This window comes from Octopus bimaculoides, chromosome 18, assembly GCF_001194135.2.
Source record: "Octopus bimaculoides isolate UCB-OBI-ISO-001 chromosome 18, ASM119413v2, whole genome shotgun sequence".
Lineage (NCBI taxonomy): Eukaryota > Metazoa > Mollusca > Cephalopoda > Octopoda > Octopodidae > Octopus > Octopus bimaculoides.
In genome coordinates, this window is record NC_068998.1 from 40,362,347 (window position 1) to 40,376,156 (window position 13,810).

At 36.7% G+C, this 13,810-nt stretch overlaps 1 protein-coding gene across 2 annotated transcripts in view; it reads left to right on the forward strand.

Annotated features, from left to right (window-relative positions):
* The window catches only part of LOC106876972 (POU domain, class 4, transcription factor 2), a 138,991-nt gene that overhangs the window by 63,335 nt on the left and 61,846 nt on the right, over nt 1–13,810 (forward strand). For both annotated transcript variants that reach the window (XM_052974201.1, XM_052974202.1), the window contains exon 2: nt 13,357–13,558. In XM_052974201.1, the coding sequence (XP_052830161.1) occupies nt 13,357–13,558 (202 nt within the window). The remainder of the gene's footprint in view (nt 1–13,356; nt 13,559–13,810) is intronic.

Genomic DNA, 13,810 nt, shown 5'->3' on the forward strand with positions numbered 1-13,810 from the left:
TGTGTGTGTGTGTGTATACATATATATACATATATATATATATAGATCTTCAGACAATGACTAACTTATATCAGCCACAAATCAATAAGTTGCCATTAATATATACTACAGCTATGTTAGCTCCATCTCAAAGCTTGTTTTATTCGGTTCACAGATGTAAAGATGTCATTTTTGAAATCATCCTTTCTTCTTGTTTTGGTAACATCAGAAACAATGATGATGATGATGACGATGACGATGACGAGGATGATGACGATGACGACGACGATGCCAGTGACAAACACTTCACAAACTTCTTCACTCTTGAGACTGAAAAATTACTACTACTACTACTACTACTACTACTTCCACCACTACCACCACAGCTGGTGCTGCTGAATCTTACCTTCCTTCTTCTCTTCATCCTTCCTCCCACCCATGCTCTTAGCTTTCTGTTACTTTCATTTCACTTTGAGTTTCTTTGCTCCCTCTCTTCCCCACTGTCAATCTTTCCTCCTCTTTTCTCTTCAACACTCACCCACCCAAATAATTCACTTTGGTCGCCCACTCACCCCACCCCCATATCTTTATTGATTTATTCATTGATTTCATGAAATGTGTCCCAACTCTGACTTCACCATCAAAAGGCAATGACAATGTTGTTAATGTTGTTGTTTAGCCCTGTATCAGCCATAATGGAGCAGACCTGTAATCAGAGCCCTTCCAACCTTGGCCTCTCTATTTTTGTCCCTATGCACTGTACAACCAGGACCACATTATGCAAATGTGCTCTTCCTTTCTTTTAACCCTTTAGAATTCAGGTTAATTCTGTCAAATGTAATGCTTATTTATCATGCATTATCTTGTAGCTTTGAGATTTCGATGATGTGATTGTTTAATTTTAGAATGACATTGTAGGGTTGGTGTGAGGGGCCAGATCTAGCTGATTTAAACATAGAACAGGAAGAATATTTGGGCCATATATTGCCAATTTAAATACTAAAGGATTAAGACTTTTGGCTTTAATTGGAAGATTTGACTGTTATCTCCAGCCATTGAGTGCCTATATAGGCATGGGCCCTTTTTTCAAAAAGTGGGCTGCATGAGACATGCCTGGCTCATTATCAGGTTTGTCACACTACTACAAAAATTCAAGGTAATTTTTCATTAGGTGTGCCAGTCAGTCAACCCTGTGGGCCACAGGTTACCCCTTATGGGTATAGAGGATTTCTTGTATGTTTATGGCAGGGGCAGTGTCTTGTTGTTTAGCCACTTGTCGGCCATGATTGAGTAGGCTTATGATCAATAGTATTCCAACAATGGCCATCTCATCTTTTTTTAATAAGACAGTTGGATATAATTGAAAGAATATATGACTGGCTGTTATTTTTTGTATTTTGACTGAGAACATTGAGGCTGCCTTGTTGATTCATGGAAAATGCTATGTTATATATTGGAATATCAAATTGGATAAGGAATAAGTTTTATGATGAAGTTTGTGTACTGCCATGGTAACAACAATGTTGATGGGAGGAGTGTGCCAGTGGTAGCAGTGGTGGGGGGGTGCCACTGCTGAGGATTGTGGTGGTTGTAATGTTACTGGTTACGGTTGCTGCAAAAGCGGTGGTAGTGGTGGCAGCAGGGAAGTTTGGCAAGGATGTTGGTGATGACACTGGTGGTGATGACAACGATGATGTTTGTTTGATGATTGTGTTGATAGCAGTGACATTAGATAATTATATTAAAGAGCAGAATGTATTTAGTGATTATAAACAACATCTGTGGATGATAGCATTCCCAGCTATTGATGAGAATGATGATAATGGTGGCGGCAGTGGTGGTGATGATGGTGGTGGTGGTGGTGGTGGTGGTGGCAGCGGCGGCGGTGGTGGTGTTGATGGCCATGTTGGGGGAGGGGGTAGAAGCAGCAGTAGTAACAGCATGGAAGGAAGGAAGGGAGGGAGGGAGGAAAGTAGTGGATGAAGAATCCATAGAGTGCTTGATTAAATGCATGCAGTGTTTAGTTACATGTCTTGAAGTTCTCAGTTCAAATACTGCCAAGTTCAACTTTGCCCTTCATCCTTCTGGAATCAGTAGAATAAAACCCCAGTCAAGTACTGGAGTTAATTTAATCAGATGTATCAGAAATAATCATTGTTGTTGTTGTTGCTAGTATGGAGGATTGACAAAATTGTTCTGGCTTTTTTTTAATTCTTTTTTTTTTACGCTGAATTCAAACACTGTTGGAATCAAATCTACCTTTCATCCTTCTGAGTTTGATAAAATGAAGCACCAGTCAACTACTGGGGTCCACCAAATATATTGTTCCCTACATGCCAAATTTCTCCCCTTATGCACATGACAGAACTTATTATTATCATTATTATTAGGCCTTGTACCTATAGTAGAAAGGATTATTATTATTATTATTATTATTATTATTATTATTATTATTATTATTATTATTATTATTATTATTATTATTATTATTATTCCACTGAGGTCAACTTTACTTTTCATCCTTTTGGGGGTCAATTAAATAAGTACTAGTTGAATTCAAGGGTTGCTGTAATCAACTTACCCATATCCTGAAATTGCTAGCCTTGTGCCAAAATTTGAAAATTTGAAACCGTTAGTAAGATGGCAAGCTGGCTGAATTGTTAGCACACTAAACAAAATACTTAGTAGTACTTCTTCCAGTTCTACATTCAACGTTCAAAATCCACCTAGGTCAACTTTGCTTTCATCCTTTCAGGGTTGATGAAATAAACACCAGTTGAGCACTGAGGCAGATGTAATCTACTCACTCCCTCTTCTTAAATTTCAGACCTCATGCCTATAGAAGAAATGATTATTGTTGATTGATTGATTGATTGATTAACTGATTGGCAGAATTGTCAGAATATCAGATAAAATGCCTTACAAAATTTCTTCAAACTCTTTATGTCCTGTGTTCAAATCCCACTAAAATCACTTTGCTTTTCATCAGATACTTGGGTTGGTGGGATCAAATAACTCCTTGCCATTGAAATTGCTGGTTTTGTGCCTTAAATAGAAACTATTATTATTATCGTTATTTTCCTTAGCATTTTCTGTGAGACTTGGTACTTAGATGTTAGGTTTCATGAAAGATACTCAACACTCAATTACCAAACTCAAAATCCTAGCTGTCCCCAATAAAGCAGTTTTTGGGGGCATGCCTTACCTTTATGTCAGTTCCAATTTCTCCTTGCTTGTTAGTGCTCTGAGTGTCCCTACAACTACTAGAATGACAGTTACTCTCTTATCATTATTATTATTATTATTATTATTATTATTATTATTATTATCATTATTATTAAGGCAGTAAGCTGGCAGAATCATTAGCATGCTGGGCAAAATGTTTAGCAGCGTTTCGTTTGTCTTTATGTTCTGAGTTCAAATTCCACTGTGGTCGACTTTGCCTTTCGTCCTTTCAGGGTTGATAAAATAAGTATCAGTTGAATGTTGGGGTTGATGATATCAACTTATCCCCTCCCCCCAAAATTGCTGGCCTTGTGCCAAAATTTGAAATCTTTATTATTTCTATTATTCTCATTTCACTTCTCAGAGCTCTCAATTTTACTTGCTGCAGTTAATTCTGTGTGAGTGAACAGCAACATGTCAAATGTCTCACAGGATCACTTTCCACGATACTTAACATCCATGTATCAATCTCAAAATCCTAACTGTCCCCAATAGAGCAGTTTTCTGAGAATGTTCTACCTTTATGTCAATCCCAATTTCTCCAACAAATTTCTGAAACCTGGTTGTTAATGCTCCCAGTGCCTCTACAGCTACAGGGATGACAGTTACTTTCTTCATTGCCCATATTCATGCAATTTCATCTTTTAGTAGCATGTACTTTTCAGTCTTTTCTAGCACTTTATCTCCCACCCATCACCTCCAGGTATGGCAATACCTATAATCTTGGTTTTCTTCATCCTTTTATCCACTACAACAATGCCTAGTCTCCGAGCATCAATCACTGAGTTACAGTCGATATTAAAATGCCATAAGATCTTATACTTATTATTCTCAGTGTCACCTTCTGCTTTATTATTATTATCATTATTATTATTATCATTATTATTATTATTATTATTATTATTATTATTATTATTATTATTATTATTATTATTATTATTATTAGTGAAAATGAATATAGATGGATATTGTGTTAATACTCTAAAGTATCAGATATTTCATAATTCCACTCAACATAGTTTGCCTTGTTATCTATCTATTTTATCTATTAAGTAAGAACTGCTCTGTCTTCTCCTTCCCCAGGTGTAATACAACAATAACAACTACAGCAACAACTGTAACAACAACAATAATAGCTTGTTTAATATATTATTATTATTATTATTATTATTATTATTATTATTATTATTATTATTATTATTATTATTATTTAAGTCATTGATTTCTTTCCAAGATGTCTTCATCTCCTCAACTTCTGCTTTAGGTCTTTCGTCATGTCAAAGTTTCCTTGTGAAACTCTTCTTGGCCATTGTTATTTTTACTTCAAAGAAATCTAATTAACATCCAATCTTTTCTGGTCACAATTTCATTAATCTAATCATTTAAAGTGATTGCCAGTCATTCTCAATGAAATATTTCACACGAAAAATCAATAATTCTTTTGAAAATCCTTCCCACAAAATTCTGTGTCTTTCTCTTCCATTCTTTCATTCTAGTAATGTCGCTTTGTCTCTTTGTGTCATTTCCAGCTTGTTTTGTATTTTCATATCTGTGTTTGTTTTGTTTTTGTTTTTGCATCTTTAATTATTTATTACTTTACTTTTACTTTTCTCTTTTTTGTCATCCTCTTGTTGAAATATGTGTGACAAAGCATTATAACATTGCTGCTATGAGTTCCTCTCCCTTTGGAAGTTTGTTTAGTTTCTCTTTTTCTTCCCAATCCCCCCCTCTCTCTCTCTCTCTCTCTCCCTTTCTCTCTCTCACTCTCTCTCTCTCTCTCTCTCCTCTCCCCCTCTCTCTATTCATACATATGTGTGTTTCTTCTTCATCTTTATGAATTCTGACAATGAAAAGATAATCAACCCACTCTTGTTGAAACAACAAGCAATATCAAATAATCAAAATGATCTTTTGCTGCAGAATTTTTAATAAAAGCCTTAAACATTTGCAAGCATTTCAGACAGTCAGGAATATAATTCCTCAGTTGAGTTCACAATTAATGATGACAAAGAATCTGGTTTCAAATCTCACAGTATCTGACAAAAATAACCTATTATTATTATTGTTATTAAGAAGCATATCAGTCTCTAAAGTAAATGTTTTAAAAATATTTATGCAGATTTTTGGTTTCTTTACATTGTCCTTAATATATCTACTTCTTGATTAGGGTTGTTCTAGAGTTAAACCACAGTATCAACTGCTGAACTAGATTAATCAGTGTTACATTCAACTGGTCAATTACCGGTGTATAACTAATGTAATTTGGTCTTGTGTCTAACCTTTGTACTGTCTCTGGTATGTGGTTTCTGATTTAGGCACAAGACCCATAATTTTGAGAACACAGGCTTAGTTGATACCACCAACCCCGGTACTTGACCAATGCATTATGTTATTGACTCTGAGAGGATAAAAAGTACAGTTGACCTTGCCAGGACTTGAATTCAGAACATAAAAAGCCAGAACAAATACCAGAGGCATTATTTTTATGATGCTATAATGATTCAGACTGTTAATGGCAATATATCTTGACTGCACTGGCATATCATTGATGGTTTTGTACAAAGCATGCTACTATTGCTATTATTATTGAGGAGGACGACAATAATGAAAAGAAAGGTGAACTGGTGAGGGTATCTTTCATGCAACATGTCTTTCTGCAGCTCATCTCATTGACAGAGCTGCAGTCATGGGTCAAACATAGACCAAGGTTGGCTGTTTGACATTTAGAATGTTGCCACTCACTGCATTGTACTAGCTGCCCAAAACCATTGTCGGTAGAAACAACCCAAGATTTCTATAGGGGGCTAGTTGAGGGTATGAGTGATGATGGTCTAGGATTGAATTTAGGCATCAACGAGAACAATCTGAGTAGTCTCTTCCAGAGGACCTCCAGTTCAAAGATCATGGACAATTTCCAAAAGTCTTTGGCTTGGCAGTATTACAGAGGGTCATTGCCTATTTGAGACATGCTCTCCAGGCATGGAAGCACCAACAGCTGGACCAGTCCGAGATGCTTACAGGGGGATGAAACTGTCCTGTATGCAATAATTCAGTGTCCATGCATTAGAGAGTTGTGGGATTGTGTGGAGCAGTTGTTGTCACATGTAAGATGAATCCAGCTGTCTGCTAAGTGTATAGTGAAGACTGGTGTACCACCTTTTCTTAGAAGAGAAGGAAGGCAGATCTTTCTCTGCTTAGTGGCTGTGGTAAAAGAGGCTGTGTGGTGGACCTGTCTGAAAGGTTTGAAGACGGGCACATTCCTATCTGGTCAAGCCCTCGTCAATTTCTTCAAATATCATTTGAAGAGGAAGGTGAGGGTAGAGAGAGGTGCTGCCTTCTAGTGTGTTTATCAAAAGGTGGTCCCCTCCCACAAAATTTCAGGCCTTCTGCCTATAGTAGAAAGGATTATTATTATTATTATTATTATTATTATTATTATTTCTTTTTATCACAGGTTTCGTTGGAACCCCTGGAGTCTTGCTTGCATAGCGGGCTTGCTACCTGCAGCCTATGGTACCATGCTATCTAATACTTTCCTGATTATTCTGACCGTGCCAAGGAGGCAAACCTTTTGTAACAGTTCTTCCGAGCACTCTATTCCAATCTCCTTAATATTCCTCTTGATGCCTTCTGATACTGTTCCCAAGGACCCAACAATAATTGGCACTACCTTAACCTCTATTTTCCATAGCTGGGTTATTTCATACTTAAGAGGGTTGTATTTATCTATTTTTTCGCCTTCTTTCTTGACTATTCGTGGGTCAAAGGGGTATGCAACATTAACTGTATAGCACATGTGGCACATCTTGTCAACCACCAGTATGTCTGGTTTGTTATGCTCTAGCACCTGATCTGTTTGGATTGGGAAATCCCAGAGGGTTTTGCTACTCTCCGACTCCGCCACTCCCTGCAGTTTGTGCTCATATTATTATCATCATCATCATCATCATCATCATCATCATTATTATTATTCAGAATGTGATGAACTGGCCAAATCTTTAGTGCATCAGACAAAATGCTTTGCATATTTTCTTCTGACTCATTAAGTTCTCAGTTCAATACCCTCAAAGTATCCCTTCCGGGTTGATAAAATAACATACCAGTAATTACTGGAGTTGATGTAATCAACTAACCCCCACCCTTAAAATCACTGGCCTTATGCTAAAATTTGAGGTGGGTGGTTGAGTGAGTTATTAGCACATCAGGCAAAATGTTTTGCAGTATTTGTTCTGGCTCTTAATGTTCTGAGTTCAAATCTTGCCATGGTCAACTTTGCCTTTTATTTTTCCAGGGTTGATAACATAAAGTATCATTCAAGTGCTGGTGTCAATTTAATTGATTAACTCATCCCCCAAATTTCAGGCTTTATATCTATATTAGAAACAAACAATTACTATTCAGGTTTGTTGGCGGGGTGGTGGGAGTACAGATGCCTGTAACAGTGGAGAGTGTATCTAAGCATTGTTATGGTATCCAAAATTCACTACATAACTATTTATATTTCATTTCCAATAAAAAAGAATAGAATTTTTTTTTATTACCATGTGCAGTAACATGATAATAGATATATTGGAATATGGCTTGATAAAAGAGAGAAGTTAAAAATACAGAAGATAAAACAGATAACACGGATTAATGGTAAAGCAAAAATATAAAAATATGAACAGAATCTAGTGTTAAGTATTATATGTTTGATCTTAGCCACTTTCTGATTGTTTTGTTCATACAAGATGTATACAATACAAAGGCAAAGATTGTCTCTAAATCTTCCAGTTTTTTGCTTTTAGCAATAGAAATGTTAGTTCTGAATACAGAGGATTTAATGGTCTGACATGAGGAATACTAAATCACCAGTGATGTATAGAGTATGGGGGTGTAGATGTTTGTAATAAATATCTTGCTGGTTGGGAAGAACATTACTGACTATATTCTGAGTGGTGATTATAACTTTCTCAAGAACATTATCTTAGTTTTTGCAAAGTCTTCTTCAGATTTTGGCATAAAAAAAAATTCTGTTTTTACCCTGTGAGGCCATATGGTAAAGGAATTAGCAGATATATATTCTGTGGGTGTGAGAGAGAGAGAATGTGAATGAATGAGTACAAAGGCACATGGCTTTGTGGTCAGGGAGTTGTACTCACAATTGCAAGATTATAGTTTCAATTCCCTGACTGACAGTGTAATTGTGTTCTTAAACTCCAGTCCATTTAGCTGTAACTGGGTAACTCTGCACCAGACTTGTGTTCTGTTCAGGGATAATGTTGGCCTGCCTACCTAACAGGCATGTGGCATGGAAGTACATTGTGACCAGCAGTGTATAATAACACCTGATAGTCTGGTTGATAAAGTGATACAGTGATATATATATATATATATCATCATCATCATCAACTCTCTGTGCTGGCATGTGTTAGACGGTTCAACAAGAGCTGATGAACCAGAGGGCTGCACCAGGTTCCAGTCTGATTTGGCATGGTTTCTACAACTGGATACCCTTCCTAACGCCAACCACTCCAGGAGTGTAATGGATGCTTTTACGTGCAACCAGCACAGGTGGCATTTACATGACATAGGCAATGACCACAACTACAATTCATGGGCAGGTACCATTTACATGGTACCATCAATGACTACAACTACAATTCACAGGTGGGTGCCATTTACATGATACCAGCAATGACCATATACATGTGCCATTTACATGCCACCGACAACGACCATATATACACATACAGTTTAGCCCTGATTTACAAATTTAATTCATTCCTGAAAGCTTTTCATCACTCGAAATGTTCATAAACTTCAAGAGAAGGCATGTATGAATTTAAACAGGGATGTGCACTGAGCAAAGACTAGACAGCAACTGATGCTCTCCTGCTTAAACTCCCAACCTGTTGCTAACCAGTGTTGTTGGCTTGTGTGTTCATTTCTCAAGACATTGTTCATCACCCGAGATGTTTTATGTTTGAAAAATAGTTTGTAAACCAATTTGTTTGTGATGGGAGGCATTAGTAAACTATGTTTCACTCTGTGTGTGTGTATAAAATGTACTAGTAATATACTCGTAATAATTTATTTGATTCTTGTTCTCAAGTTAAACAATTGGCCATGTACTTAACTCTTACTCTTTTACTCATTTACTTGTTTCAGTCATTTGACTGTGGTCATGCTGGAGCACTGCCTTTAGTCGAGCAAATCGACCCCAGGACTTATTTTTTTGGAAGCCTAGTACTTATTCTATCGGTCTCTTTTTGACGAACCGCTAAGTTACGGGGACGTAAACACAGACACACAAACACACACACACACACACACACACACACACACACACATATATATATATATATATATATATACATATATACAACAGGCTTCTTTCAGTTTCCGTCTACCAAATCCACTCACAAGGCTTTGGTCAGCCTGAGGCTATAGTAGAAGACACTTGCCCAAGGTGCCACGCAGGGGGACTGAACCCGGAACCATGTGGTTGGTAAGCAAGCTACTTACCACACACCCACTCTTACGCCTATGTTTAAAAAAAGTTTTTTAAAAAAATGAAAAATGAAAACTCTCTGGTGTATGATATCAGTGCCACATCCCATGGTTGTAGTTGTATCTAATTAACGTGGACATGGAAAGATGTTAGTTTGTAGAGCTCCATCTGGTTATTACTATTGAGTTCTAAAAGGTCAACTTTCATATCTCATATATCATTAGCTGAAACTCCAATGCCAAAATGAACAAGACACATGTTAACCCTCCTGTTACCATGTTTCTGTTGAAACACACCACCTTTGTTTTAATTGATTTAGAATTTAGTAAAACAACTTTATCGATATTTAGCTGATGTTTGGAACATGAACATGGAATTTCAATGGAAGTTTATATGATAGAATCAGAGGATAGTCTCAGGTATGTTGGAATCAAAAGGGTTAAGCTCATACCTGCTATTTGAAAGTAACTAAAGGTTTGGCATGTACACTCACAATTTTGTATGTTGGCCAAAATAATTCCATATTTTAAGCTACATATATTTGAAAAGAGTAAGCAATGACAGTTAGGGGAGTTGAACTTCAAAAAGCATTCATACAACAAGGGAGTAACAAGAAGGTTTTTTTTTTGTAAAGTTTTTTCTGGCATCACACAATATCCCAAAATACAGTAAGCTGATGTTGCAAGTGAGAGGTGTAAAGGAAACCAAAAACAAGGAGCAAGTTAAGTGAAGTAGATCAACAAGGAATTGAAACTGCACTGCATATACTTCTATGCAGTGTTTAGCACCAGGTTAACCCTGATCAAGCAGGATTATCATGAAAGTTGTTCTAGTCATGACTATCTACTTTGAATACATTGTCCAGTGTATCCTATATTTAAGAGAGTAGGGTATGATTTGATAGAGGTTTGGTTGCTATTTGTAGCAAGTCTAGGGACTATATAGAAGCTCCTTCATTAGTTTAAATTATTAGATATAGTAGCCTTCTATATAGTAGTTTAATAAAAGTAGTCTATAGATCAGTCTGTTTTATATGTATGTGTGTGTTTGTACGTATACATATGTACGTGTGCGTTTATATGTATACATATGTGTGTATGTATGCATAAGTATGTGTGTCTATTTGTGTGTGTGTGTGTGTCTGTGTGTGTGTGTGTGTGTGTACATGCAGAGAGAAAGAGAGAGAGGGAGAGAAAAGCTAAGTCAGATTTCTTCTCTTTTGCCACCACTATTATACAATCGCAACAACAATTACAAGAACATTGGAAGTGATTTAATGTTGAAACAAACAAACACTAAAATCTGGGAAAAATAAACTTCATCCAATACCTCCATAACAATCACACCTTCTCCGTGACAAGCGGAACATTGTAATTACTTACCATTATCTCAGAATATTCTGGAAATAAACTAAAAAATAAATAAATAAATAACTAAAAAAAAATAAAATAAAACAAGTACAGAAATGTAAAAACAAACCATAACAAAAATTCTTTGGAAACGCTTTCCGTTTCCAAAAATTGATATCAATTGATGGAGAGACTGACTTAGTTGTGGCACAATGGTTATATTTGGTATTGTGGGGGTGGTAGTGTAACAAATGTTGTTGTTGTTACTGTGGTGGTAGTGGTGGTGGCGGTGGTGGTGGTGATGCTGCTGCTGCTGGGAGGATGGGGAAAAGGGGGAATATGGTGCCAAGTAGGAGGAGATATCTTGATTTGTTTTGTTTTCTTTTTTTTCCCTTCCACTTTATTCTTTGAATTGACTGTCTGTCACACTGTTTATCTCAATCTGGTTATCCATTTATCATCTACTTGTCTAGAATTTCTTTTCTTTTTATCTTTGTATCTTTATATATGGTTATTTGTTTATCTATCCATCTGCGTGTGTGTATGTGTGTGTGTATGTGTTTATATGTGTATTTATACATTCATGTATATATTTATATATATATATACACATACACACACGTGACCTGTGTAGTAGATTTTTGTGTGTGTTTGTTATATGTGTGTGGTATATATATATATATATATATATATATATGTATAACCTACTGATTGAACTTCTTTCCATAGCTCTATCTATTTCCATATCTACCTGCCTACCTACCATCCATTTGTCCACTCATACTTCCATCTACTTGACCATCTGAACATTAACCCTACTTTCCTTTCATTTATCTATTTATTTGTTTATCTAACCTTACAACACACACACACACACACACACACACACACACACACACACACACACTCATGCACACACATGCATGCACATACAGAAACGTAATGTTATGTGCATGTCTTTAGGTACATATTTATACCTACTAATCTATTTTTGTGTTCTCTTGTACTTTGTTTCACTTCCTTTACATGCATTCTATACATACTATATGAATGTGTGTGCATGTATTTGCATCTGTGTGTGTGTGTGTGTGTGTGTGTGTATTTATCTCCTTGTCTAGACATTATGTGCTAACTGTAAGCACCCGTCACTGTCATACAAGTAGTATCGTTTGCTTGCAATCTTCCCTGGAAATACGTCTGGTCATTGAACTGTTTCATGTTTGAAGAAACAGGGAAAATGTCACCATGCTTGGAAACAGGAGAAGGTAAGCAACAGGAAGAGCATCCAACTGTAGAAAATCTACCTAGATGAATTTTGCCCAACTCTCACACGCAATGGAAACATGGGTGTTAAATAATGTTGACAATGATATATATATATCATCATCATAATCATCATCACTTTACAGCTGAATGCCTTTCCTGGTGCCAATCTTCACCTGTTTTGATGCAAGGTAATAATTACTCCCTTCTACCGAACAACAAACAGCCTGGATATGCTTTTGCAGAAGGCTACAAACATATGACACTGGTTTTTGTTTGCAGCCAACACACAGATATATGTTCTCTCCTCCTATTTCTCACTACTACTACTACTACTACTGCTGCTGCTGCTGCTGCTGCTGCTACTACTACTACTACTACTACTACTACTACTACTACTGATGTCTCCTATTAGCCCTTTCTACTGTTTTCTTCTTAACAACTTCAAGATGCCCCTCTGAGTACTATGCTGCCATCATCCAGCATTGTTAGTGGAGGAATTTGGTTAGATCAACCGTCACAACTCCCAGAAAAAAAAGTCAAAGTAAATATTATCATGTTGAGTTACACGGAATGTCTGGCAAATTGGGTGAGATGGTTTCTAGGATCCTTATAACACATTTGAGTTGTTTGAAGATCAGAAATTCTGACTCTTGCAAGCTCCTTTTGCAATATTGCTTTATTTTTCTTCATTCACGGACACTGTCTCCTGAGATTTCATAAATGTGGCACCATGTGGTATCATGTAGTTGGACTCATGATGCTGTTGTTGTTGTTGTTGTTGTTTAGTCCTTTTCCCAAACCAGACTTATGATTAAAGGTCTTCCAATCATGACATGATTCGATGTGCCCTTCTATTTTTAAGACTGAGTGAAATCCAGGGGAGGTTTTGCCTTGCTGTCTTTAGCAAGGCAATCAGCCATATAGAGGTTTTTATTGACTCATTGTTGTTGCTAATGTTGATAATGCCCTTGTTTCTTATTAATGATGTTGTTTATTCTAAAATTCATAATGATTTATGATAATTTTTTTTTCTTGTTTCTCTAGGATGTTATGTTATCAGCGACGAGTACCCAGTCGCCGTTGGCAACGGTGTCATCTGTGTTCACCATGCCCACAGTTTCAAATGTGTCTGTGGCCAATAACAGTGGCATTGGAGGTCTGCCTGATCAGCTGTTCACGTCGGTACCCTCCGTAGGAGAAAACACCACCACACACACTGTTACCGATATCAAACCAGAGATCAATGGTGAGTAACACTTTGTTTTATTGTTGTCCTTATATCGTATTTATAAATGGTGGATTGGCATGGTGTTGTTATTATAATCCTTTTTAACTATGAGCACAAGGCCTGAAGCTTTGGGGGAAGGCACTTGTCAGTTTCATCAATCCCAAAAGAATGAAAGGAAAAGTCAAGCTCAGTGGCATTTTAACTCAGAACATAAGACTAGAAGAAATGCCAATAAGCAGTTTGTCTGGAATGTAAACAATTTTGCCAGCT